Consider the following 27,595-nt stretch of genomic DNA (forward strand, 5'->3'; position numbering starts at 1 on the left):
CAATGTTAGTAGTGAACTACAAATTAAATCCAAACAGGTAATTGCACTACTTCTGAGAACAATCTGACGGCTTGCTCCGGCTTAATATGGTGTCTGTCACGTCGCGCTTCGTGTTATAGTCTTTCCAGTTTGGTTGTGAGCTCGCTGTGTGTTTTCCTATTAGCAAGGGAAAAATAAATAAAGAAAAATCAAGCAAACGTTACGGGGAAGCATGAATGCTGTTCTGATCATTCGAATGCTCACTCAGTCGAAAGCACCTACCAAAATCCGACAACGTTTATATAACTTCCAGTTGATGGGTGGCAAACTATTTAATTTAAAGTCAAGTTAAAATACAGTGGATACAGTTTGATCACATCACAATGTTATTTTCTGAAAGAATTATAAGATCAGAAAAGTTATGAAAAACTAAACTCCTGTTCAGGAATTACGGGGCTAGAATTCTCATTCATTCAGAGTGAAACTGGTTCTAATGGTTTAAATCGCTTCACACGTTTGCAGCGGCTTCTTGATACAGCAACGGTCTGTTCATTATCAACGCTTGTGATAATGGGTTGACAGTTAACTGCGATTCCAAAAAGATAACATTTTAATGGGCAAAATTATTTCTATTCATTAACAAGAAAATATATACCGCAACTTTCCAACTGCTACTCATATTCTTAGTTGTAACGGCATTAAGTAGAAGCCTTTTTTTTTGGGGGGGGGGGGGGAGGCGTCGGACGAAAGGCAAGCTATCCTAGAAACTCTTCACCTTTAGTCATCTGATTCATCTCCGTAACCGGCTCCGGTGTATGATTTAGAACAGAATTAAACCTAGGATTAACCATATACTCATTTACCAGCAAGCAGGGTCTGTACATAAAAAAAATACATAGGGCAACTGTTAAATCTTACAGAGCTCAAAGAGTCCTATTTATTCTGTGAAAAATTGTACAACTTGGTCATGACTTCAATCTCACTAATGTCAGCGTACTTCTTCGAAACTAAAGGTTTCTGCACAAAACAGTGCAGAATAGTGACCTACACGAGGCAAGTGTTTTAGCCCAATTTCTCTTGAAAACACACACCAATGAGCAACCACTGTGTTCAGATACGAGAAGCTATCCGTCTCCGATCCAGTAACAAAGCATTTGCACTGTTCAGTAAACTACATAAGAGTGGGAAAATGCAATAAAATTGTACGACAATAACCTTCACTTCGCGATTGCGGAGTATGTTCCAGTGTCGAAATCCCATAGACTCTGTTCAGTCTGGCCTTCCTTGACAGTGAAATGAATCCAGCGGAACTGATAATAAGGCGTATTGGATGATTTGCTACAACACTAGCTAGTTGCAATTGGACTGAATCTACTGTATCTCTAAAAACGTCACAGGGTAGTTAGTTATTAGATTTAAAAAACCATACAAATCCGAGTAATATTTGCGCTCTGATGGTTCCGCACGAACTTAATTATATATGTAAATAATAATAATAATAATAAACAATAATAATAATAATAATAATTTCCTATGTCTCAGTGGCTTGGTATAAGTCTTTCTGTTGGACGCCACTTTGGCGACATGTGTGTCCCTAACCTGCCCCAGTTATCCAATAGGCGAAAGGGGAGCTACAGTTTAACGTGGAATCCGAAACACATATTGTCTCTGGCGACTCCTTGCATTGTTAAGAGGCAAAGGATAGGTTAAAACGAAGACTGAAAATTCTATGATCCAACCGAGAATTAGTCCCGCGATCTGTCGGTTTCCAAGCACGGGCTTATTTTTTTTTTCTTTTCGTTATTGTTCTCGTTATTTGATGTGGGCGGATGTCCTCTTCAAGTTGATCGTTGAGTACTTCACACAGATTTTTTATTTTTTTATTTATTACAAAGGGCAGAGAGCCCTCTGACCGAAACCGCTGAGCAACCGTGCCATAGGTCACAAGATCATCAGGTCCAACATAAATGTGGGCAGTTCCTCTATAGGTTTTGATGAGTATTTGCAAGCTTTATAATATGCAACATTCACGGCCGTATTTTTTGATTCCATTGACTTAGAAACTTAAATGTTTGACACCGCCAAGGGACCGGTAGACCTTAGCATGTTACGTAAATTTCGACTTGATACCACTACCTATTCCCGAGAAAAAGGGGTCTTTACAGTCGGACAGACAGACATACGGACGGACAAGGAAGTGAGCCTATAAGCCATAAGGGTTCCGCTTTTACCGACTGAGGTACGGAAACCTAAAAACACCTTTTTTGTCGAAGTAGAGAACGTATCGACAAGAATTTATTAGAATATAGAGGAAATAAAGGACAGCACACTTAGAAAATTGGCAAGGTAACTGGGAATTATCCAGAACACTGGTTTCTTGTTACCGAACATAAATGAAAGACTTAACGTAAAACATGTGAAGCCAACACGTAGATTAACACATTTTCTCGTTCGTCATGGGCCATACCCAATGTATTTATATCTGGCAGGAAGGCGGCTGAGCAATTATGGTTTCGCAGGAAGAGGGAAGCACCTAAGTATGTGGAATTTGAGTGTCTAATACACGCAAAAGTTACCTCGGTGGGAAGTTGAGAGACAGTTATTAACCACGTACAACATAGAATTACTCAGAGATACAGGACACATACAAATACTCACGAGATTAGATTAGAATGTATCCCTCATTCCTCAGCATGGCTTCAATACAATGAACATAAAAGAAAAGTAAAAATGCCACCATATACATCAGACAAGACCTGATATTATAGAGACATCTTCCCGGAGAGATACACCGACCCAAGGAATAAACGGGAGGACCGTGTCGCAGATCATATGGTGGAGAAAAGTCTTGAAGAGTAGCGCCTGTTCCAACCTACAATGGCGGATAGGGAAGGGAGGTTTATGTATTGCAGTAAGTGCACAGCTACCTCTTGAAAACAGAAGAGGGGCTGCCAAATAAAAGGATAACGATGACGGTAACCTCTTCAATTTCTCAAGAAAATGAGTACGAAATATCGTGCACCTAGATGAGTAGGTTTTTTTATTTGTGTTCAAGCACTGTATGTAAACTAATTTATTTATAGTTAATATTGTGGCTAATACATTGGTAATGATTAAAGGAAACAGTTGTTTTGGCAGTGATATTAGATAGTAATCTGCCCGATTGCACATGGCAGAGACGGATACTTTGATGCTCTAAGAGGCAAATTGGTACAGAGTAACTTTGTAACAGTGTTATTATTCCAGAATGAGGTTTTCACTCTGCAGCGGAGTGTGCGTTGATATGAAACTTCCTGGCAGATTAAAACTGTGTGCCGGACCGAGACTCGAACTCGGGATCTTTGCCTTTCGCGGGCAAGTGCTCTACCATCTGAGCTACCGAAGCACGACTCACGCCCGGTACTCACAGCTTTACTTCTGCCAGTATCTCGTCTCCTACCTTCCAAACTTTACAGAAGCTCTCCTGCGAACCTTGCAGAACTAGCACTCCTGAAAGAAAGGATATTGCGGAGACATGGCTTAGCCACAGCCTGGGGGATGTTTCCAGAATGAGATTTTCACTCTGCAGCGGAGTGTGCGCTTTTTTTGAAATTTTTTTAATTTAGTGGCTTTCAGTAAGTGCCCATGTAGCCATCTCAATTGTGGAATGTCAATTATGACGATACGAACGTAGGATAACACAACACTCATTCCCCCAGCTGAGAAGACCTCCGACCCGGCCGATAATCGAACCCGGGTCCCTTCGATTAGTAATCCGCCGCGCTTACCCGCTCACCTACCGAGGCAGACCATTTAGAAGTTTGTTACTTCTGTTTTCATATCAATCTAGATCGCCCCCAGAGTGCAATAATGTCAAGCATGCACTGAATATGTGGCGAGAAATCTACCAGTGTGATAATTTATTATAAAAGGAACCAGGTAAGATGAAACTGTTATAACACACGAGGCTGTTGTTGCATCTACGGAACAGTGAAGCTAGATGCGAAATACACATAGTATGGTTAGGAAATCATCTGTTGCAGTGTAAGTCTCAACACCACTAGAAGTAACATGTGACAGATCTTTCACATTCAAGGACTGGTGCACAAATAACAGAATGAAAATTGTCGCGGGAAACTATCCGACTAGCAAACTGGTAGTATCGCCGTGGGGCTCATTACCTACACCTACATCTACATTTATACTCTGCAAACTACCGAGTGGTGCATGGCAGAGGGTAAGAGGGTACGTCATATTGTACAAGTTATTGGGTTTTTTTCCCGTTCCATCCCCATATGGAGCGCGGGAAGAATGACTCATTGAACGCCTCAGTGCGTGCAGTAAGTATTCTAATTTTATCCTCATGATCCCTATATGAGCGATACATATGGGATTGTTGTATATTCCTGGAGTCGTAATTTAAAGACAGACCTTGTTAACAGAGTTTCTCGGGATAGTTTATGTATGTCTTCAAGAGTCTTCCAGTTCACTTCCTTCAGTATCACTATGACACTCTCCCACGGATCAAACAAACCTGTGACCATTCGTTCTGCCCTTCTCTGTGTGGATTAAATATCTCCTGTTAGTCCTATTTGGTAAGGGTCCCACACACTAGCGCAGTAATCTAGAACCGGCAACACGAATTGTTTGTAAGCAATCTATTTTGCTTTACCCTAACCAAGCCTGTGTGATCATTCAATTTCATATCCCTATTTGTACGAGTTGGGCGATTCCAGCAGTGACTCATTGATATTATGGTCAGGATACTACGGTTTTTTCGTTTTGTGAAGTGCATTATTTTACATTCCTGGTCATTTAAAGCAAATTGCCAGTCTCTGCACCACTTCGAAATCTTATCAAGATCTGACTGAATATTTACGCAGCTTCTCTCATTATAGGCATAGCTTCTTCATCATAGGTAAATGCACCATCTGCAAAAAGCCTGATTTTACTATTAATATTGTCTGCAAGATCAATCATATAAAACATGAACAGCAACGGTCCCAACACACTTCCCTGGGGCACACCCGAAGTTATTTCTACATGTGACGACGGCTCTCCATTCAAGATAACACGCTGCGCCCTCCCTATCAAAAAGACCTTAATCCAGTCACAAATTTCACTTGATATTCCATATGATCGTTCTTTTGATGATAAGCGTACTTGTGGTACTGAGACAAATGCTTTTCAGAAATCAAGAAACACTGCATCTACCTGGTTGCCATGATCCAAAGCTTTCAGTATGCGATGTGAGAAAAGTGCAAGTTGGGTTTAACATGATCAATCTTTTCGAAATCCATGCTGGTTGGCATTTAGGAGGTTATTCTATTCACGATACCTCGTTAGTTTTGAGCTCAGAAGATGTTCTAAGATTCTACATCAAATCGACGTCAAGGATATTGGGCGGTAGTTTTGTTTATCACTTCTACTACACTTTTGTAGACGGGTGTGACCTGTGCTTTTTTGCAAGAACTGGGGGCAGCTTTTTGTTCGAAGGATCTGTGATAGGTTGCAGTTAGAGGAGGGACTAACAGCCAAAAATTCAGTATAAAATCTGAGAGGGATTCCATCGGGCCCTGGAGCTTCGTTGAATTTTAAGGATTTCATCCGTTTCTCAACAACACTGACACCAATACTTATTTCATTCACCTTTTCACTGGTACGAAGATTAAATTGGAGCATATCTCCTGGGTTCTTGTTTGTAAACCAATATTTGAAAACAGCTACCCTCAATTTCAGTTCCTGTCTCATTCACTAGGGACCGCACACTAACTTCGGTGCCACTAAGAGCCTTTACATACGACGAGGATGTCTCAGTTGACGATATTCTGCTACGGTAGCCATTGAAGTCATCACGCATTGGTCCCTTAACAGCCAAATGTGTTTAATATGGCATCTCTCCATCTATAGTCCTACGCTTTTTTTTACACCTATAGTGCAGTAATCTCTGTTTCTTTACAGTGACTGTATATCATGGATGATCCCCCCCCCCCCTTATGAATTGTCTATTGGGTACATATTTACCCAATGCATAGTCAACCATTCTTTTAAACTTGAGCTATAGTTCCTGTGCAAGCTTCCGTCCTTTGCTGGTAGTTTCAAATTCCTCGCTGAGATATGAGACTACTGATATTTTATCTAGTTTACTAAACATATATATATATATATCTTTCCAGTTATTAAAGTCGTCCTTTGTAGTGTGATAATCATTGTCGCCACAGCCGCGTCATGGTCACTGATCCCAGTTTCGATGTAGACATCCTCAAAGAAGTCAGTTCGATTTGTAGCCATTAGATGCAATAAATGATTCGTACTCCAACAACGGTACTGTGTGTTTCTACCGTTTCCCAGGCCGCTACAATTCATCCCATGCCACGCATGTAAGTACTGCCCTCAATTGAACCTGTACAACAATTAAGATTTCTTGAAGCATATTGCGACGCGTAAACTTTCTTAGAGAAGCTTGACCGCCTCCGTAGCTCTGTGGTCAGCGAGTCTGGCATCTATGCGGAGGACCCGGCTTCGGTTCCCAGTATTTCAGGGACTGAGGAGCTGCTTGAGTGAGAAGCACCGGCTAAATGGCCAAGAAAGCCGTCAACGATCGTGAGAGCGGTGTGCTGACCCCATGGTCAGCATCCAAATGACGCCACTGGTAGAGGATGACGCGGGGGATGATCGGCCCCGACTGGCCCACTTGGGACGAACGTGGAGCTTTTCTTCTTTCCGCTTGAGAGAAGCCTACTGTGACGGCAGCTGAAGAGCTTACTTCCCGCCTGAGAGTGCAAGGTTAGAATTAGGTGAACACCGCTGTGGATGAATGAATCAGCCTTACGTACACAGTAGATCTGGCTGGAGCAGAGGGCGACGAGCGGAGCGCGAAGGTCCAAAGAGAACACAACACTTTGTTGCAGATGACCTGAATTACGACTACAAGTAACAACAAATGCCTCACAGCATTTTACACTAACATTGGACTGGTCGATCTTGTCAAGCAGAAACCTAACGTAAATTTTCTGCCGCTAGTAGGTACACTCTGCAAATTCCCTAAAAAAGTCACGAAAATAGACTTTTCAGATTTGGCGTTTGCAACTAGAGAATGAAGTGGACTCCCTGGATATCATCGCTGGTTGTCTTTACACCGCGTAGTGCGCACGATCGAGGATTTGGCAGCGCCTTACTATGGAAGCAGTGCTTTTTAAAGAGGAACTCGATTCAAGGTTTTGTTAAAAATGGAATGTAATTTTTCGTTGTTATTTTTTGTAGTGCTTTCCTTTAATTTTCATAAATGCCTCATCTCATTGTAATCGTACTCTGAACACCGAAAATATAATGTACGATCTCGTCGCGCAGCTGAAGGAAATCCTGTGAATGTTTTTCTGTTTGCTATGAAGACACACAACACAACACAACAGATGCCTACCGAAGCCATCAACAGTGAACGCGTGAAGATAATGTCATTAACGAAATGGTAGTTACACTTTTAAAGGAACGTTCAAGTAATATAGGCCAGTCGTTAAGAGCAACTAAAGCACTCAGTGTTAGATACTGCAAACCCACTGGCGGCAAAGGAACTGAAGACAGTTATATTATTGAAGAATATGTCAGTGGTATTGCCTCCTTTGATTAACAATTATCTTGGAAAGAAAAATCAGAAACTGAAGTGACCGCATTAGATAAAGATAAAGCGGTGATGTTTTGGGTGGACGAAGATTGCTGTTACGGGTACAAAGAGTAAGATCGCTGCTGTCTTGCCCTGCATTTCATTTTGCAAATGAAATGCAGGGCAAGAGCACGCTTTCTTTCAAGGATGAAAAACATAAAAAGGCGACTGCGGAGTCCATGCCTGCACCCACACGCTCGCACTAACTCCCGTGATCGACCTGGATGGTTCATTGTTACCTATATTAACTGTGTTGTCTTCAAGAATCAACCGGAAACTATGGACTACGTGTGAAAAGAACAATGTTCTCCACAGAAAGTCTTATAGCAGGCACACCAAAGTTTGGAAGAAAGTGAAAGGGAAAACTTACATTTTCATGCAACACCCTTTTCTTTCATTTCGTGAAAAAAAAAATGGTTTCAAATAGCTCTGAGCACTAAGGGACTTAACTTCTGAGGTCATCAGTCCCCTAGAACTTAGACCTACTTAAACCTAAGTAACCTAAGGACATCACACACATCCATGCCCGAGGCAGGATTCGAACCTGCGACCGCAGCGGTCGCACGGTTCCAGACTGTAACGCCTAGAACCGCTCGGCCACCTCGACCGGCATTTCGTGAAAACAAATACCTTCTACTTCTAGATTTTTGGTAAAGTCGTTAGAAAACCGAACTATTATCAGCCGAATTTCGAACTCACACTGACAAATATCTATAAATACTTCACATTCCATCTGGTACGACGAAAGTACCGACTTCCACTTGCAAACCGAAAATTTTTCCGTAAATGGATCGCATATCGCAGAACATTAACACATAAAATTATTATGGGAAAATGAATGGCAATATTATCAATTTTCAGTCTCCTCCCTCGCATCGCTGTGACAAGAGAGCGGCTCGTAAAGTAGCGAGAGAAATGCAGGGCCGTACGCGAGGCAGTTTCAAGCGCGGAAATCGGGCGAAAAATGTCACATTATAGTTTATTTTTAGTGGATTTCAGTTTATATCCGCAGCTAAAATTCTGTACTCTCTCTTTTCAAAGTTGACGATATGAGAAAAATGAACACGGGTTCGACATAACATGTCCGACCATTCCTTTGTGAATATGATCCACAAGTGCCTCAAATGTTCCGAGCTGTTCGGTAGACGTAGTATGAAGAACAAAGCATCTCATATGTTGTATTTTCGCCTGAAGACGTATATTCAGTGATTTATGTATCAGCTGTGAATTTGCATGTTTCTGACTTGAGGTTAAAAAAGTAATGGATCTTAATACTTTCTTTCGCTTTTCCGCTTCGTAGTACCAAAAACGACTATGTCGTGTTGTTAGAATGGGCAGATGAATGACTCACCACGAAGCAGATATGCATTCCGTGTTACACAGAGCAGTCACTGCGTGGAAATGCACCCTACATAACATTAATTCTCTCATTCGGTTGTTATGGCCACCAGTTCGAAGACAGGTTTGATCTAGTTTGATGTAGTTATCCACAATGTCATCCTGCGCAAGTCTCTTCATCTCTTCGTAACTACTGCGACCTACATCCACTTCATCATGTTTATTGCCCTCACACTTCCTTTCATTACTAAATTAACTAGTTCTTGATATGTGGCCTACCAACGTAACCCTTAGTTTTAACTATGTTTGCCAAATAGACCTTTTCTTCCCGATTCGATTGAGTGCCTTTTTTATTAAATATGCATCTAACTTTCATGATTTTGTATATCCCTTCATTTTAAAACCTTATATTTTCTTCTTGTCTGTGCTGTTTATCATATGCGTTCCAATTTCATATAAAGCTACATTCCACGAAACTAAAAAAAAATGGTTCCAATGGCTCTGAACACCATGGGACTTAACTTCTGACGTCATCAGTCCCCTAGAACTTAGAACTACTTAAACCTAACTAACCTAAGGACATCACACACATTCATGCCCACGGCAGGATTCGAACCTGCCACCGTAGCGGTCGCGCGGTTCCAGACTGAAGAGCTTAGAACCGCTCGGCCACTCCGGCCGCCCACGAAAATCCTTTCAGAAAACAATTTATAGTATTTAAATTTATTTTTTGAAAATCATCAGCTGGTCCCCCATCTTCATGTCACTTTATTAAGGATGGTCTGTTAGCCTTTTACGGTGGCTTAAGTGAGGAAAAACAAAAGTAGTCCGTACACCTTGACGTGGGAACCAAGCACTGAAAACGTTTAATTTCTTGAATCTCTTTTACGTTGTACACGTTCAAGAGAATGTTCTGACCCCCAGATACGAACATTATGGGTATTTACGAGGCTTATCCGAAAACTAAGTACCGTTTTGAAAAAAAATATAAAACTTTTTTCAAAACAAAAATTTATTTTTACAAGTCGAGTATAACTTAAACACATTTTCTATAAAATTGACACCATTGGCGCTTCAACCCGGAACCACGCTGCTGCTACGGTCGCCGATTCGAATCCTACCTCGGGCATGAATGTGTGTGATGTCCTTAGGTTAGTTAGGTTTAAGTAGTTCTAAGTCTAGGGGACTGATGACCTCAGATGTTAAGTCCCATAGTGCTCAAAGCCATTTTTTTTGACACCATTGGTCAGACATTTGTCATGGCGGGAAACCAACGTTTCTATGCCTTCTTCATAGAAAGATGCTGGCAATGAAGACAGCCACTTCTGAAAACCATTTTTCGTGTCATCATCGCTGTCAAAATACCTTCCTCCAAAGTCACGCTTCAAGTTCAAGAACAAGTGATAGAAGGTGCGAGGTCGGGGCTGTATGACGTGGAATGTTCAGTCGAGGCACTGTGTTGCCTCTTAACAACGCACATCCCCATTCTGCTGGTGTGACTCAAAACCTTATTCAGTAATTCAGTTGGAAGCTGTTGGATCACCCGCCACACAGCCTCCATCTTGCACGTTCTGACTACCACTTGCTCTTGAACCTGAAGCGTGATTTTGCAGAAAGGTGCTTTGACAGCAATGACGACGCAAAAAACGGGGTCAGCAGTGACTGTATTCACTGGCGGCTTCTTTTTATGAAGAGTGGATAGAAAAATTGGTTTCCTGCTATGACTATTGTCTGAAAAATGGTGGCAACTAAATAGAAAAATGGTTTAATATATGCTCTATCTTTGATTTGAAAAATATGTTTTTATGAATTTTTTTTTTCCAAAACGGTACTTACTTTCTGGACATGCTTCGTACCTTCCCACTTACATGAAAAGTTGTTTCGTCACTGAACGTCGCACAGTCAAGAAAGTTATCTTCCCTCTGCAACAATTCACTTGCAGAGTTATAACATGTACCACAGTCACCTGGCTTTAAAGCATATAAAAACTGCAGCCGATATGGATACATGTGTAGAAGTTTTCTTAAGACCATCCACACTGTTGTCTTTGGCAACTGAAATTCAAGACATGCTTTCTGAACAGACTTCTTACGACGACGAAAGTAAGATGCTTCTAATACGGTCTACGTCTTCTTTAGAAACTTAAAGTCATTCCGATATTTTCCCTTTACACGCACATCTAGCCGTTTCAGATTGATGATAATATCGGCGGATATTTTTGCCACCTGAAGGATCACGATTAATCTTAAACGAAACGCACGTTCAACTGAAATTACAGATTCACTCTTACCAAACTGCAGAAGAGAAACGTTTTACACTCAGGAGTCACCATTTTAAAAAGCACGTCGACCGAAAGCGGGAAAACAGCAGGGTACTCGCGCATGCGCTTATCTAAAACTCGTTTGGCTTACTCTTTAGTTGTGTCCTCGATCCAACATTCTACAACACTTACAGTCGATACTGTTAAAATTTATAACTGGAACGTTCTTTTAGGGATACACTACAAAGTTAGGACAGGACACTATAGAACAAGCTAGTGCTCTCGCCGGCCGGAGTGGCCGTGCGGTTCTAGGCGCTACCGTCTGGAGCCGAGCGACCGCTACGGTCGCAGGTTCCAGTCCTGCCTTGGGCATGGATGTGTGTGATGTCCTTAGGTTAGTTAGGTTTAATTAGTTCTAAGTTCTAGGCGACTGATGACCTCAGAAGTTAAGTCGCATAGTGCTCAGAGCCATTTGAACCATTTTTTTAGTGCTCTCAAATATCTGGAAAGCAATATTACGGACGACATGAGATGTAATAAGGAGGTGAAAACACGTATAGCAATGTCAAGAAGGCATTCAATAAGAAGAGGAGAGTTCTATGTGGGTGCACGGACAGGGGCCTGAGGAAGAGACTGGCGAAGTTCTGCATATGGAGCGTGGCATTATACGGAGCTGACACATGCACAATGTGCAAAGAGGAAAAAATACGAACAGAAGCATTTGAGATATGGATTTGGAGGATGACGAAAGGGATAAAATGGGTAGACAAAGTGAGAAATGAATAGGCGTTGAGAAGAGTGGGGAAAGAGAGATAAATTTTAAAGTACATTACTGAATCCCAAAGATGATAATGCACAAATAAACATGAAAATGGGCTTATAACCCGAAACCTAGGTTGTGCAGTAACAAGGCAAAAAGCAGTGTCTGTTTAGCTAATTTACAGTGTCTCACCAAGAACTCACAGTTGGTTCAATTAAAATGATAAATTTCAAAGGTAATCAGGAAGAGGAAACATAATTAGCTTGTACACTTGATGAGAAGTGATTGTTGACTAATGAATGCTGTGGAAGGAACTGTGAATGGAAGAAGAAGGAAAAGAAGAAGAGGAGCACGCAGAAGATACCAGAGACCAGCATAAGATAGGAAACAATTATGACAAAACGAAGAGGGCAGCAAATGACAAGACTGCATGGAGAGCTACATGTGAACACCTGATGATGATGATGCTGGACACCCTGTATATTGTTGCGTTGATTATGTGGGATACGTTAACACTGCTTCCGGACTGAGAGGAGAGCAGCCTGTGACAAGCTAACTGTCTGAGTCTGCCGTTGGGGCATGTTCGAGTATCGTAATTTTTAGGACACTGCCCGTAAAAGGCAGAGATACGCGTTCGAATCTCGGCCCACCACATTACATTGTCACTTGTAATCGACATTCTGCAGTTCTGTTAGCAGACGTGGCCTTGTGGGTGTAGGGTACAGCCAGGCAGCAAGTTGCGAGCTTTTCTGAGGGCGCGTCCCGCTTGGCAGTGTCTCCGGCGAGCTATTCTCACTGCACGGGGCGCCACGGAATTCCGTGCCACACAACTGTGGCCTGGCCGATACAGGAGAGTGCGTTTATACCACCATCGCTTACGATACGCGTGGCTGTTTTCGCACGTGAAGCGCGTGGAACATCTCTGGCATCCCCAGCCCCACTGGAATGAACACAAACGTCATGTGCACAGACTTGTTAACAATTAACAGTGACACTTGATTAGGAGCAATTGCCGTGGGTCGACTCCGCTGTGTACCCATGTGAAGGTTCGTCCCTCTGACGTTTCCGCACGGTTTTTTATTCACTTTTATCCGCTTAGTCTGCAAACACATTCAAATATTAGCGTTTCTCCGAAATCCGAAGTCATATCTACTCTTTCCGAAGCACGCATCTCTAAATATAATTTCAATTTACGGAGAACATTCTATAATAGCTGAATTGCAAAGAATGTGACCCTGGAAGCTCTTGTTATTCGTCCTTTCCTCTCCAGCCTGCAGCAGATACGCCTTCATAGATCCGCAATATGCGTTTCAGAACAACAGCAGCATATCATATCACGCATAAAATATGTACAAGGTTTTGTATATTCGTTAATAATTTATAACTACAAAACTGACAACTGCAATGCTGCATAGTTAGAAGCTATTACCAGAATTAATTTTCACAATGGATATTGTTTGTAAAATTCGACGCACATTTACACACTCATCCATTTTTTCGAAAAACCCTATATATATGGTTTTTCGATTCACTGCGTTAGAACTATTACCACTGGAGAGCAAAGAGTATAAATCGTCATTAACCTTAAAACTAATGTTGAGTCAGGATCTTTTTCTAAATCTAGGAGACATGTTATCATTACTAAAAATGAGTGCATATTAAAAAACTACGGAATTACGGTTACCATTAATATAGTGATCTCAATAGCACACTTTTTTTTGCTCTTGCTTCACTGTGGAGGAAAAAATAGCAGGATAAGATGTATTAACGCCGTCGAGGTCATCAAAACAGTGCGAATTCTGCTGATCGAACAACATCGCGCATGCACTGGATGTGTAACCAGAATATGGAAACAAATCTCAATCGGCAATCGAAATTTACACTTTCTCTGCACCCCTAAAACAATCCGTGCGAATTTCGTCTTTCTTTTCATAGTGCCGTAACTAAGTCATTCTTTCTCGATTATGAAATCTACAGTACTGTTTCATATAAAAAGATCATGTTCTCAACGACCTTTTACGGCGAAAACAAGAGAGAAAATCATCCTACTGATAACGGAATTCCGAAATACATAATAAGGCAAATTTGAAGAAACGTATTTCAGTAAACATGCACTATTCGTTTGAGCATTTGAAATTCACTTTCATCTGTAACTTCTGTGAGGCACTGAGGGAGGACCCTAACGACTTCTCCTCGGAATTCCTCGGACGTTAGTGAATGTACAGCAAGTCCTCGGAGAGCCGAATTACTCGTACAGTTTTCAGCAATGGTTTTCTAACCCTCCGTATCTTCGACGATGGTCCAATAAATGCAAACCGAAGACAAAGGGAACATTTCTGTCGTCAAAAAAGTTATATATTCTGTAGTTCTCCAGTCATTGGAAGGACTGCCCTCAAACTAAACTAAAGGAAACTTGCAGCTTAATGTTTAGTCAATATTGAGATTAATTGGTCGAGAATCTAGAAGTAAGCCGGCCAAGGTCTTACTGAAGCAATCGCGTAAAATGCTTGTGCCACCTCGCTCGGTGGCAAAACCAGAAAGAGATGTGATGGAACTGTGGATTCAGACCCTTTCGGTGTGGCTCTAATAGGTGCTCTCCGTACACTGGAGGAAGGTAGGCGTAATCGATGCGTTTGGAGGATCCAGGTTTTGTTAGTAGCCGGGAAAACATTACTCAGATTTTATACAGCAGTGTTAAGTTTTGTGTGGTGAAGTGAATCGAGATAAATTCTCTACCAAAAGCTCAGAAGATTGGACGGTGTTGTGGAACATCAGGCTTACGGGCATTGCAGTGAGACAACATAGATGACCTCCAGCACTTTGGACACTGTGATATCAGATACACTTTCTGCTCTACAGATCCGTAATAAGGAGATCCTCAGGAATGTAGAACTTGTCATCATATTACATTAGGACATGTACTGGGAGGTAGCCTCATATAAGTTTTGCATATAGTGTGTCTTTTCGAAGTTATGTAGCAAATAATTGGTTAGGAATCATCTACTGACGTCCAATAAGATTTCATTTTGTGATATTTCTAAGGCTGTACTTGGATTGCTATTTATTGCAATGTTCGTACCATCTGCAAACAAAACAGAATTGGTTTCTGGTAACGCTGCTGCTAAAAGGTCAAAAAGTATGAGCCCTAATATGGAACCTTGTGGGACACCATATGTAATTAGTTCCGGGCTGTCACTGTAAAACGAACCTGCGGCTTAGCTCCAGCAGAAACAGATTCAGGACAGTCACTGTGGACATAATGATTCTGCATAGTAAAGAAAGATGACGATGATATGTGTTCATTCGAGAAATGATGGCCTACTTTGCTTGGATTCGTGCGAAAGTGGTCAGATGGAACTGGGCCATTTTGCGCAACACTGCAGAGTTTTGCGACTGGTGTCATTGGAGATAAATACTCTGCCAGTAGCGTAGAAGATTGTTGTACGGTAGAACATCTAGATGGTGGACTTTGCAATGAGACCGCGTGTACGACCACCTGTCCGCCGGACAGAGAATTTAAAGCTAGAGCGCTGGGTCTCGACTGCAAGATCTTGCAGCCCGGCTTCGATGGCATCATTTGCAGAACCCTAATTGTGAAGATCCTCGAAAGTGAGGGAAAGCTGATGACGATCGGCCACAGATGTAGCGTGTTGATCCGAGAGCTGGTGGCCTACGCGAGCTGGAAGCGTGCGAAAGTCGTGAGGCGTATGGCGGCGGGCCCGGGCAGCCGACCGGCAGTCCGGCCGCCCCCCGCCGCCCGCCCCCCGCCGCTGCCGGGAATACCGCCGCCCTCGGCCGGCGCTGCCGCCGCCGCCGCCGCCCCCGGCGCGGCCCGTATTTGGGCGGGGTGCGCGCGCAGCGCCGCCTCCCCACTGCCTTGTTTGGGCGACGGCTATTCCTGTCGGCGCGCCCCTCCCCCGGCACGGGGCATATAGTCGCCGCCGCCGCCCGCCGCTCCCACTCGCTGCCAGAAGCTGCGCACCGGAGGACCCGCCGGCCGAGTCGTCACACTTCCCACAGGGTACGTACAGTGCAGTGCCGACGACACGCAGTGACTCCTCGAGTGCGACGGCTCGAACGCTCTCGTGTGCCTCCGGGGTTCTGTTAACTCAGTGCCAGGTCAGCAATCCGACAGTTCCCGAAAGTTTTAAGAGTCTTAACATTTCATCGCCGTCGACTTCATTACAGACCGAAGAACGGCTCACTTGTACAAGGAAGGGGGGAAGTAAATCTAAAGTGTTCTTCTCGAGAGAATCATCGTAACATTAGCCGGAAGTGATATACGAACTCGTGGAAAATCCGACAAGTGGCCGGGGACTTGAACCCCGCTTCCTCCAAAGCTTGATCCAATTTGTGAAAGTCTCGGATACAGCCTGCGGTTGGTCCTACGACTGTCCTTCCGCTCAGCTTAACTTCCAGATGTGCCAAATCTTCTTTCTGTGTAAAAAGTGCTAAGCAGTACAGATTTTCTGATTATACGTTGACCGTTGCTTGGCCCTGATTTGCTACAGATTTTCTTTCAGTTTCGAAGAGGACGATCGTTCGACGTCTAGCAAAGTGCAAAAATCGACTGGCATGTTGATGTGTCCATCGCTTTATAATGGACTGTTGAAACTACTCGCCAGTCCTCTAAACTGAGTCAAGACGCTCAGCGAGATCGAGTCAAGCTTACGTCGGAAATTTAAATAGTTTAATACACAGCTCGAATATTGTAATTAGTACCCAGCAGTTCTCAAATTTGTAAAGGGGCGTGCAATTTTGAAAATAACATACTTAGGAGACCCAATACATCGCGGAAACTGTGTGCATGCCGTCGAGGAGAATGTGAAAAAGCGAGGCTGATCGAATTCTAATGAACGATCAATGTTTTTGATACCAAAACGAATGTAAACTATCCTTTCAACAAAATGGAGTTACCGTTTCCCTGATATACATGTTTTATCAGTGGAGCTGCGCAGTCTCTGGTTATATAGTACTTCCTGGGGAAAAGTTTCTCTTAACACAGGAATAAATCATTCGTTTCAGCTGATGTAGGATTTAAATAAATTTCAGTTTTCACGACCTGACACTCCAGTAAGGAGCAGCAGATGGCTCCTGATGTGTCTGGAAGTATCGATTCTCATAGACATCACGAAATACCTTCGATTTTGAGGTGCAATGCTTTCCTGACGCACCAAGAACGAGATTATGGGACGAGCCACACGTTTCTTATGTTTCCTCCGTGTTCTGACTACGCAATCATAGCGATGCCTGTGAATTAGCCTCATAGTATGTTTTGGTATTGCCTGTTAAGCGTCAGGACCTAGCATGAAAATAATAGTCGTCCATGAGTTAGTAGTTATAGAACACTGCGTGAAAGTAGGTCAAAAACTATTGTAAGTTTAAATGACATAACAAGAAGATGATAAAGCGAGTTAAGTTAGTAGCTACTGGTTGCTGTTCCTTTAATTTTACTATTGTGAAAGCTTTGCGTCAATGTTGGGCCTGTAACAGGAACCATCCCAGCATTGAGCCTGAAGTGATCTGTGGGAAAATTAACTCGCGATGGGCGAACTGATATCTGAATGCAGTTTATCTCGAATGCTGGCCTGATGTAAAAGTTGCATAGAAGAGGAAAGTTGTATATGCTTCTCAGATGGGGCGAAGGCAATGGATATTTTGTTCAGAATTTCGATTTTCTTTGGTGTGGTCTGGAACACTGACGCCGCGATTACATTTTATAAATTATAGCCGTATGTCACACGTGTGAGGTATTGCGATTCTTTTGGGGTGTTTCGCTTTTGTTTGAATTGTCTTTGCTGATTAAATCATTATTTCTTTCAAGCAGTTAGCGTGGGCTTAATAAGATTTTCTTTCAGGGAGGGAGCTGTTGTTACCAGTAATGACAGGCCTGAGCAATTCACTTGGGAGCAGTACACGTTACTGGGAGGAGTTATACAAAGAAGGATCATAAAAGCATGGAGGGCCGAACAAACTGCGTTACGAAACGAAGGGACATTTCTTTTGTTGTAAATGCTATAAGAAGGGGTTTGGTGCACACGAATAAATTACTCCTCAAACTGTACGGCTCTAAAATGTGAACCACCCTGGCGACGATGTTTGTACTAGTGGTGCGATAGCAAGCTAGAACGTTGACGGTCTAACGCCCGTAAATCTGACAGCAAAATTTGTATGAACGTTTAAGCAGTGAACGTAAATATCGTTAGCTGCGTTTCATTGCAAATAGTATTTGACTGGCCACTACTAACAAAATTTTAGAAAGCACATAATCAATCCATGGGGCAAATTTGTGTAGTCAGCCACTGTGCGGTATCAGATCCTTCTGTTATCGACTCAGCTTGTAGTTCTGTGAGATGCATTTGAGTATTTTACTGTACTGTGTCGTGTTGTGCGACGGGAAACTGCCTGACGGGCCCACTGTGTTGTGTTGCAGAGTAACCAAGCAAAGCCAAGACCGTCAACATGTGCGACGACGACGTTGCTGCGCTCGTGGTGGACAATGGATCCGGTATGTGCAAGGCCGGGTTCGCCGGAGACGACGCTCCCCGCGCCGTCTTCCCATCCATCGTGGGTCGCCCCCGCCACCAGGTAAGTTTGCGAACGCTCGCGTACCCGTAAACACAGAGCACCCTCTCACAAACAAATCCGGAGCAGGGCTGGAAGGCTAACTCAGCACTTGCGGGTTTCCCGGAAGACAAAGTCTCACCAGCGATTGTCTATCACTATAACGGATTAAGACCGGGTTTGGCGGATCAGACGCTTGATACCGAACCGCTCATGTGGAACTGTATATACCATGTATATCAAATGTTCCAGCATCTTATCTCTCGATTAGAATCTGTGTTTACGGCGAGCAACAATAAGGTCATCAATAGCCAGACGGTTTCTACTGATAAACGAGTTTTTTTATGCGAAATAAAGTAATAAAAGCAAACAAGGAAAGCCGAGCAAGACATTATAAACACAGCAATTTGTAGATGCTTGAAAATCTTGTTGTTCTATTAAAATTACGTTCCAATTGAATAAAAATATATCTTGTCAGATATACAGGTGTAAATATGGAGGAACAACAATAAACACGAGGTAGTAGTTTCTAATCACGACATTTGTTAATAAAATTTGTTGTCGTGTAGATCGCATCAGTTCTGAGTACACCCTCGAGCCTTCGGCAGCCAACTCTGCCATTATTCAGGACGGTGAATCACTAATTAATGCAGTTGCGAAACGGAAATGTGAACATTTTACTAACGATAATCAGAGTATTATTTTTGCGGTTAGAAGTGTACCTTCGTTTGCATACCCTTGTGGCAGAGTATCGTGTGCTTTGGGACGCCATTCTTTGTCTTCACAAGTGCGCACGTGAAATGGTTCAAATGGCTCTGAGCACTATGGGACTTAACCTCTGAGGGCATCAGTCCCCTAGAACTTGGAACTACTTAAACCTAACTAACCTAAGGACATCACACACATCCATGCCCGAGGCAGGATTCGAACCTGCGACCGTAGCGGTCGCGCGTTCCAGACTGAAGCGCCTAGAACCGCTCGGCCACACCGGCCGGCTGCGCACGTGATCTCGCAACAATGTAACCTCTCCTTTGAACACCATCACACGAGTTAGAGGACTTTCGTATTCACATTGAGACTATAATTGTTTAACCAAAAGAAAAATATTGATTTCACACCTTATGTTCTCAGACGAAAACGCACCGTAAGTGTAGTTAAAAGTCCTTCCTGGCACAGATACTCCAAAACGATAATAATCATCCTCCTCTCGCGTATGTCTGTTTTCGGTCAGATTCGGACGTGAGAAAGAAAGGTAATTTCGTATAGAGAGAAGTTCAGTGAAAAAGCTAGTTCAGAGCTACGCCTAACACATAACTTTGTTATTTCAAGTGAGCAAACCCGAAAACCATCACTCTCGGGATGTACTTTGCGTTTTTAGTTGAAAGCATGAAAATCAGTTTCTTAATCATTCGAATCTACCTGAAATTTTTTACTGATTGTTACCATTCCATCCTAATAACATCTGCAGTATCTGGTCTGGTAATGGTGAAATTCCTTTATAAGTGATTTTAACTGCCACAACGAACACATTGTTCGCCCCCGGTAGCTGAATGATTACCGGCACGGTGGCTCAGCGTGTTCGGCCAGAGAGCTGGTTGGCCCCTGCAATAAAGAAACAATGAACTAAAAGGGGTGTCTTACGACGTCCGCCCCGAGCAGATACAACGAACGAAAGCGAACAAAATGAGATTTAAATAAAAAAAATGATCAGCGCGACAGAATGTCAATCCTAAAGGCCCGGGTTCGATTCCCGGCAGGGTCGGAAATTTTCTCTGTTCAGGGACTGGGTGTTGTGTTGTCCTAATCATCATCATTTCATCCCCATCGACGCGCAAATCGCCGAAGTAGCGTCAAATCGAAAGACTTACACCCGGTGAACGGTCTATCCGACGGGAGGTCGTAGTCACAAAACATTTACTTTTTAACGAACACTTTTTTTCAAAGTCTTGTCAAAGTGTCTGGTGAATTTGTTACTGCGCCGTCGTCGTTTGCAACAGACACTTACCATTTTATTCTCTCCCTACAGGGTGTGATGGTGGGTATGGGTCAAAAGGACAGCTACGTGGGTGATGAGGCCCAGTCCAAGAGAGGTATCTTGACCCTGAAGTACCCCATCGAGCACGGCATCATCACCAACTGGGATGACATGGAGAAGATCTGGCATCACACCTTCTACAACGAGCTGCGAGTCGCTCCTGAGGAGCACCCCATCCTGCTGACGGAGGCTCCCCTCAACCCCAAGGCCAACCGTGAGAAGATGACGCAGATCATGTTTGAGACCTTCAACGCCCCCGCCATGTACGTCGCCATCCAGGCCGTGCTCTCCCTGTACGCCTCCGGTCGTACCACCGGTATTGTGCTCGACTCCGGAGATGGTGTCTCCCACACCGTCCCCATCTATGAAGGTAACTACCGAGCTCCTTACGATAACTTCAGCAAGACAGACAGCGAAAATCTTTTCCGCGAAGCTTCCTACTTTACGCAGCAGCAATAGTTTTTATCTGTGTCTCCTGAAGGTTTCACTCGCGATTGTCTTACTTATGACGAGCATAATTAGTGATTGAAGGCTTTTTCAAGAAATTTTATGCAGGCCTCTGGTCTCTGAAATAGCAACAACTGTGATGTCCGATCTTGCAACTGCGAATAGTTTCGTACGTAGACCACTTTAGGTCGCTTGTCTTGTTGTGGAAAGAGGTCATGTTGGTATTTTCATACAACAAAGCTGTTCTTCCATGACCGAATCGCGAGAACTACGTTTCTCAGTTAAAATAACAAAGTGGCTATAGCATAATGGTAACGCTATACACTTTGTATTATGTGATTGTTTGGCAGCCTTTTCAATGCAGAACCCGGACTTTTGTTGTTCATTTTCGTGTTAGACGTAAGACATCTACTGCAATACGTAAATGTATTGTCGTAACCTTACTGTTGTAGCCTCTAATGTGGTCCTAACGTACCGAAGCTAGTAGGTGAGCGAATTTACACCAAAGTAAATATTTAAAAGATAAGAAAAACATATAAGAAAAAGGATGGAAAGAGAAAAACGATGCATGTGTTGCTAGATGATAGAGCGTAGGCTTCCATACGTTGCTATTGTTACCGTGTGGAACATTGTTCAGCCCGAGACTGTTTATCTGTAATTGAGACTCTGAAAGCGTATGTTTCCGAGTCTGAGATAGGCTACCATTTTCTCTTCTACTCAATGATCACAGCAGTGAGCATCTTTCGCATCGTTTCCCCACGATTCACTGTTGCTGTGACAATTGATTGGCAAAACTAGTGCCTTGTAAGTGATTCATAACTTTGATTGTACTCAATTACGACTGCAAAATTTTGTTGAGCGCCCAGGCTAGCAATATAACGGTAAATTTTGGGATGGCTTCGAACCTAGCATTTTCAGAATAATATTGCGGTTCGTGCCCCAGTATAGAAGCATTTAAAATTCCCAAATCTCTTCACGTTAATGATAGAAAATTTAAATCTTCTCCTAAGGCAATTAATAGGGTCCTTGACGAATAGCCACACACCAAAAGTACTTGGGGAATGTTTCTACCCTTCCCCTCACACCCACAGCCAGCAAATTCTGCTGGAAGCCTCGTGATAAAGTAAGGGGAGTTATGCTCATTCATTCGACCTTCCTAACTTCAATGCCTCAGTCGAATACTACGACCCAGCTTCCTTCGCCTACTAACAAATACTGAATAGACAGTGGTAATGAGTAACAGTGTAGGAACACTCTGACTTTTATCTCTTTGAAGAGACAGAACGACCTGCACAGCACTATCTTAGTTACATTGAATGGGTGGAAGGAATGTCAGTGTTTGTGTTCCTTTGAGAGAGAAACAATTATTATGCTAGGAATCGGCGATGCCTTTGTGGGAGGAATTATTCACCTGAAGTGACTTGTAGAAACTACAGGAAACCTTATCCAGCATGGCAGGACGACGTTTTGAAACCCGCTCTTCTTGAACACGAGTCTAGTGTTCCAAACGCTGTCCACATCGCTCGCAAAGCTTCGGCTATAGTCCCACCATGTGACAGCAACCAACCTGCCTAGAATGTATGGATTCTAGCAATTCCGTTTATCGTTCATGAGGCCAAAGTGGCTTACTGTAGTGGCACCTAATTGTATAACAATGCTGTCGAATCGAACGTGAGAAGACCACGCGTCGTGTCCATAGAAGGGGTGCTAAAGAGGTGGACACAGATTAGCGCCTGCTTCCCCCCACCTCTCCGACCCACTACCACCTTCCACCGGCACGAAGCCAAGTTAGTATTGGTGCTGCTAGCGACGCTATATATATAGCAGTTCCCCTGCGCTGTGTATAGCATCCGCCTGAGTCGCCTCTGTTTGTGCGAAGAGGAACAGTGGCACGGCCCTCGACCCCCCTCCCCCTCGCCCAGTTTCCAACTTCATCTCCCGGTTTCCGTTGGAAAATTTCACGTTCCTGTTGTAGACGGCGGACGCCTGAAACCCAGGCTATGTCTCGGAATATTGCCTCACAAAAAAAGCGAAAATGTTTGTTAGAAGATCTAACAAGAAAAAAATTCAGTCTCTTTGCCTTTCGTTAATGCTGATCTTGAACAGTTACTGTGGTAGTGTGTGTCGCTTTCCAATGACGAATGAAAACCGCCTACAGTAACGCAATGGAATGTGAACAGTAGGGACTTAGTTACATCAACTGATTTTGTTTGTTTAGTATCGCTGTCTTACGAAGCACTCGTAACTTACAACAGAGAGAACGGTACATACAAACACCATTTCTCTCTTGTGCTAGGTCGAAAAATTTTCTGTGTAGGACTTGAAACATAGAAAACTGTTTGTTATTACATACAGAACCTCACACGTGCCAAACATTTTAACAAAATAGTGCTCCATAGTTGCCATATGTCGTTCATGTAACACATGTCATTTTCATTTCTGATTCAGTATTCACAAACATTAAGTAGTTTGCAGCACCCTCATAGTAGTCTTTCTGTGCACAAAATAATAAACGTGGCCATAATTCCGTGCCATAGCCACAGAGATAATCTACGACAAGTCGCAGATGAAAATCGGCAATACTGAAGTTTTAACGGAATACTGCCGGCAGTTACGTTTCCACTGCAGACACGTCTTCGCCTAATAGCCCCGGGCAAAGGAAAAGATCGCTCCACTCACTGCTCGTTTTCAACAGCATCCCAGTTTTTGCTTAAAATGCTGTAGGGAAAATGTCCGAGTCCGTGGCCGTTCTGACCAGCAGCGTACTACGACCACCTTCCCCGGACACCAGTCCAGAGATAGAATTACTGACTGTTGCGTCGTCGTGTGTCTGCAAATAATTTAAATATATAAACATGTTTTCTTTGATACTTAATTTCCAAACTGCAGTATATTCTAAAGAAAGTACCTAATTTCCAACCCTTATATTTACTTTGTCTGTAATGTTTTTTCTATTACATTGTAAATGTAATGTGCCATGCGAGTACGGTTTCACAGTTTTCGAAATTATTAGGCCGACGTCAATAATGTTTTCTCTTGTGTTGTTAATGACAGAAGTAAATCCAAAAAGTAAAGTTACCCCTTAGAAACTTATCATCCTGAGAATGGTTTCCACAAGCATCCGTGCAGAAGCCGTGGCAAATATGCAAATCACCAACTCAAGTGAGGTTGGAAATTGCAGATGTTATCGGTAAACTTGGTACGGCACCCTAGAATGAAGGGCTCATTACTACCTAGTTCCAGTATTTTGCTGCCGTGTCGGTTTTCATACCATTTAAAGACTTGGGACGACACGCGCGCTTCTTACCATATAAGGAGAGTGGAGGGGACGGCATAAGAATAGTCTGTGGGCCTGGGGAGAGAGGAGTAAATTTAGCCGATGCGCTGTGTGGCGGGTCTGCCTAGCTCGCAGGGGCGCTGCTCGTCGTCCGAGTCGCGCTAATGCTTTTTATATTTACTTCACCGCCCGACGAACTGTACTGCCACAAAAAATAACGCCAGCTGACTTGCAGTGGTTCTCACTCTTTACAACCACGGCGGATGAAATACTACACTTTCTTAACGGTAACAACAGTCAATTTCAATCACTGTAAACATATATACAACAAGCACCACATTCGCCTACTACTACTGATTCGTTAGTCCGTGATTGATACTTTGAATTCACTACTTACGTTCGACTTGTACTGAAATACAAAGCAAGTTTAGGATTTAATATCGCTATTGTTAACTTTATTGACAGTTTTGAAGCTGCGGTAATAGACTTCCTTGCTTCTTATGATTTTTTTCTCTGCGTTTTTAAATAAGGGGAGCAGAGAGAACTCACGGTCTTTCAAAGACGAAAACGACGGCTCCGTTGTTTCCCGTTGGTCTGAGAGTCCAGACAGTATTTGTGAGCAACGGCTCTCACTATGACTGTTACCTGTAAAGCAAAACATCAAGACTATTGTTGCTTCAGTAGCTACAGAATGGCAAAGAAAGTAACTACTGACATACCATCATGCCCACTGTTTGACTTTCCCAGCCTTTTTTCTCTCAATCACACCATCCAGTTACATTTTGTTATCCTAGAGGAACTCACGTAGTGCTCGATTGAGATTTTACGAGATACAGAAGCAGTTCAGACTTAATACCACATCGCAGACCCAACATTTCACACGCAAATGCCGGTTCAGTCATTTTCTTGTATTACGCGAGTTGCTGTCAGACTTTTAATCCTGTAATTACGTTACGGCGAAAGTTTAACATGAGGTGATTTACAAATTAGTTTTATTTCTGTTTTCCAACTTCAGTTTTGGCCAAGACATGTTTCTACTTGAAAAAATTACAACTTCCCAGACTGTGCTACGGTGCATCTAACGTGAGTGTGCTCTTTCTTTCAGGTTATGCCCTGCCCCACGCCATCCTGCGTCTGGACTTGGCTGGCCGCGACCTGACGGACTACCTGATGAAGATCCTGACTGAGCGTGGTTACAGCTTCACCACCACGGGTACGTAACCACCAGCCTCCTTCGCTGCCATTTCTGATCCAGAATTCACTCCTTCATCTGTCATTAGTCGGAAAAACTTTTAAATTTGAACGAATGACTTTTTAGTAAATGGTACCACAGAGTTTCGCTTCAATAGTGGTGACGAGAAACAAAAAATAATATGGGTTTTTCTTTACCCGCTAGCTTCGTGGCGGGAATATTTGCAATTTATCCTGGAGAACCGCAAATACAGCATCACACACATCATCAGATATTACAAACGTGCGGAAACCGATGTTCTCAAACAAAAACACACAAAAGCCAAGTTATTGTGGGAGGATCAGTAAGATTCAACAATAGTCTGGGATATTTGAGAGAGGTATATACTAAGTGCTGCACATACACTTTAGCCGGAAGCAAAGACGCGTACCACACACAAAACAAAGAGTGTTTTCCTATGTTCTGCTTTCTCAAAGCACGTCATTTTGTTTGTACGAGACTGAAGTGCAATGCAGCTTTGTAGAAGGCACTTTTGCACGAGTAAAATGAAAAAAAATTTCATTTGTCGATGTTCTAAGAAAATCCAGCCCTTCTGTCCTGATAAATTCAATGTTACTCTTTCACACAAAGCAAGAAAAATGGGTAATTCATAATGCTGGCCCCAAAACAACAGTACGGCTGAAATCACAGAGCACGTATTGTGGTTTCGTATTGCCCTAATTTCGGAAGGGGAACTGTTCGTCTACCAAGCTAACGAACTCCTGCACAGAAGCGAAACTCCGTCGGTACGTAGGGACCGATTTGCTCGCCCTGGAGTTGCAAGTCGTAATGCCTCAATTTGTTCCCCTACAGCTGAGCGAGAAATCGTCCGTGACATCAAGGAGAAGCTTTGCTACGTCGCCCTGGACTTCGAGCAGGAAATGGCAACCGCCGCCGCCTCCACCTCCCTGGAGAAGTCCTACGAGTTGCCTGACGGTCAGGTCATCACCATCGGCAACGAGCGTTTCCGCTGCCCTGAGGCTCTCTTCCAGCCTTCCTTCCTGGGTATGGAATCGTGCGGTATCCACGAGACCGTCTACAACTCCATCATGAAGTGCGACGTCGACATCAGGAAGGACCTGTACGCCAACAACGTCCTCAGCGGTGGCACCACCATGTACCCTGGTATCGCTGACAGGATGCAGAAGGAAATCACTGCCCTTGCCCCATCAACCATCAAGATCAAGATCATTGCTCCCCCTGAGAGGAAGTACTCCGTCTGGATCGGTGGCTCCATCCTGGCCTCCCTGTCCACCTTCCAGCAGATGTGGATCTCCAAGCAGGAGTACGACGAGTCCGGCCCTGGAATCGTCCACCGCAAGTGCTTCTAAGCCCGAGGCTCGCAAGACTGACACGTGAGGGGGCACTGGCACCGCCAAGCACGAGCGAGAAGGAGAAAGAGGTAGCAAGGAGAAGATGATTGTACAAAAATAAGCAAAACATGTTCGTATATGTAACGATGTAACAACTACCTTTTTGACTGCCATCGTCACTATTGAAATTAAAAGCAGTTCTATGCAATATCCACCATAAAACCAAAGTAATTTTTATTCTTGCACAAAGATCAACATTTACATCAAAGTTCTCTAATTTGTGCTATTTTTTTAAGAATAAATCTTTGTATGCACACCTACAATACTTGTCTGTGTTTTTTCATTTTCCAACAATCTCTGTTTTTGTTAGCACTTTACTTCCAGTGGAATGAGCAGAACAAAAAATTTCTCCAAAAGCAGAAATCTTCCTGTCTTTTTCCTCGATTATCCCCCTACACAGCTACCTACATCCTCTCTCCGTCTGCTCTTTTAGTAGTGAGGCTCAGCTAATATTATAACGTAATACTTCGTGACTTGGAACCGAGGATGAATGTAAAAAATGTCTGGAAACTGATATGCAAAGAACCAGCAACAACATCCATCGAAGAATCGTCGGAAGAATACTAAAGATGAAAATAAAATGAATATTATAATTTACTGAAGGTTCTTCGTTTATAGAGATTACGACACTGCAAATTATCAATTATACTGAGACATTATATAAGTACATGACTTAATCGTACTATCACTCA

General features: G+C 43.1%; 1 protein-coding gene across 1 annotated transcript; it reads left to right on the forward strand.

Annotated features, from left to right (window-relative positions):
• Positions 1-15,837: 15,837 nt before the first annotated feature.
• LOC126254054 (actin, muscle) lies at positions 15,838-27,166 on the forward strand. The gene is made up of 5 exons (XM_049955279.1): positions 15,838-15,997; positions 18,410-18,564; positions 20,567-20,945; positions 25,405-25,512; positions 26,344-27,166. Exons 2-5 carry the CDS (start codon positions 18,439-18,441, stop codon positions 26,859-26,861), a joined length of 1,131 nt encoding a protein of 376 aa, XP_049811236.1. The 5' UTR covers positions 15,838-15,997; positions 18,410-18,438; the 3' UTR covers positions 26,862-27,166.
• The last annotated feature ends 429 nt before the right edge of the window (positions 27,167-27,595 follow it).

Source organism: Schistocerca nitens, chromosome 1 (assembly GCF_023898315.1).
Source record: "Schistocerca nitens isolate TAMUIC-IGC-003100 chromosome 1, iqSchNite1.1, whole genome shotgun sequence".
Lineage (NCBI taxonomy): Eukaryota > Metazoa > Arthropoda > Insecta > Orthoptera > Acrididae > Schistocerca > Schistocerca nitens.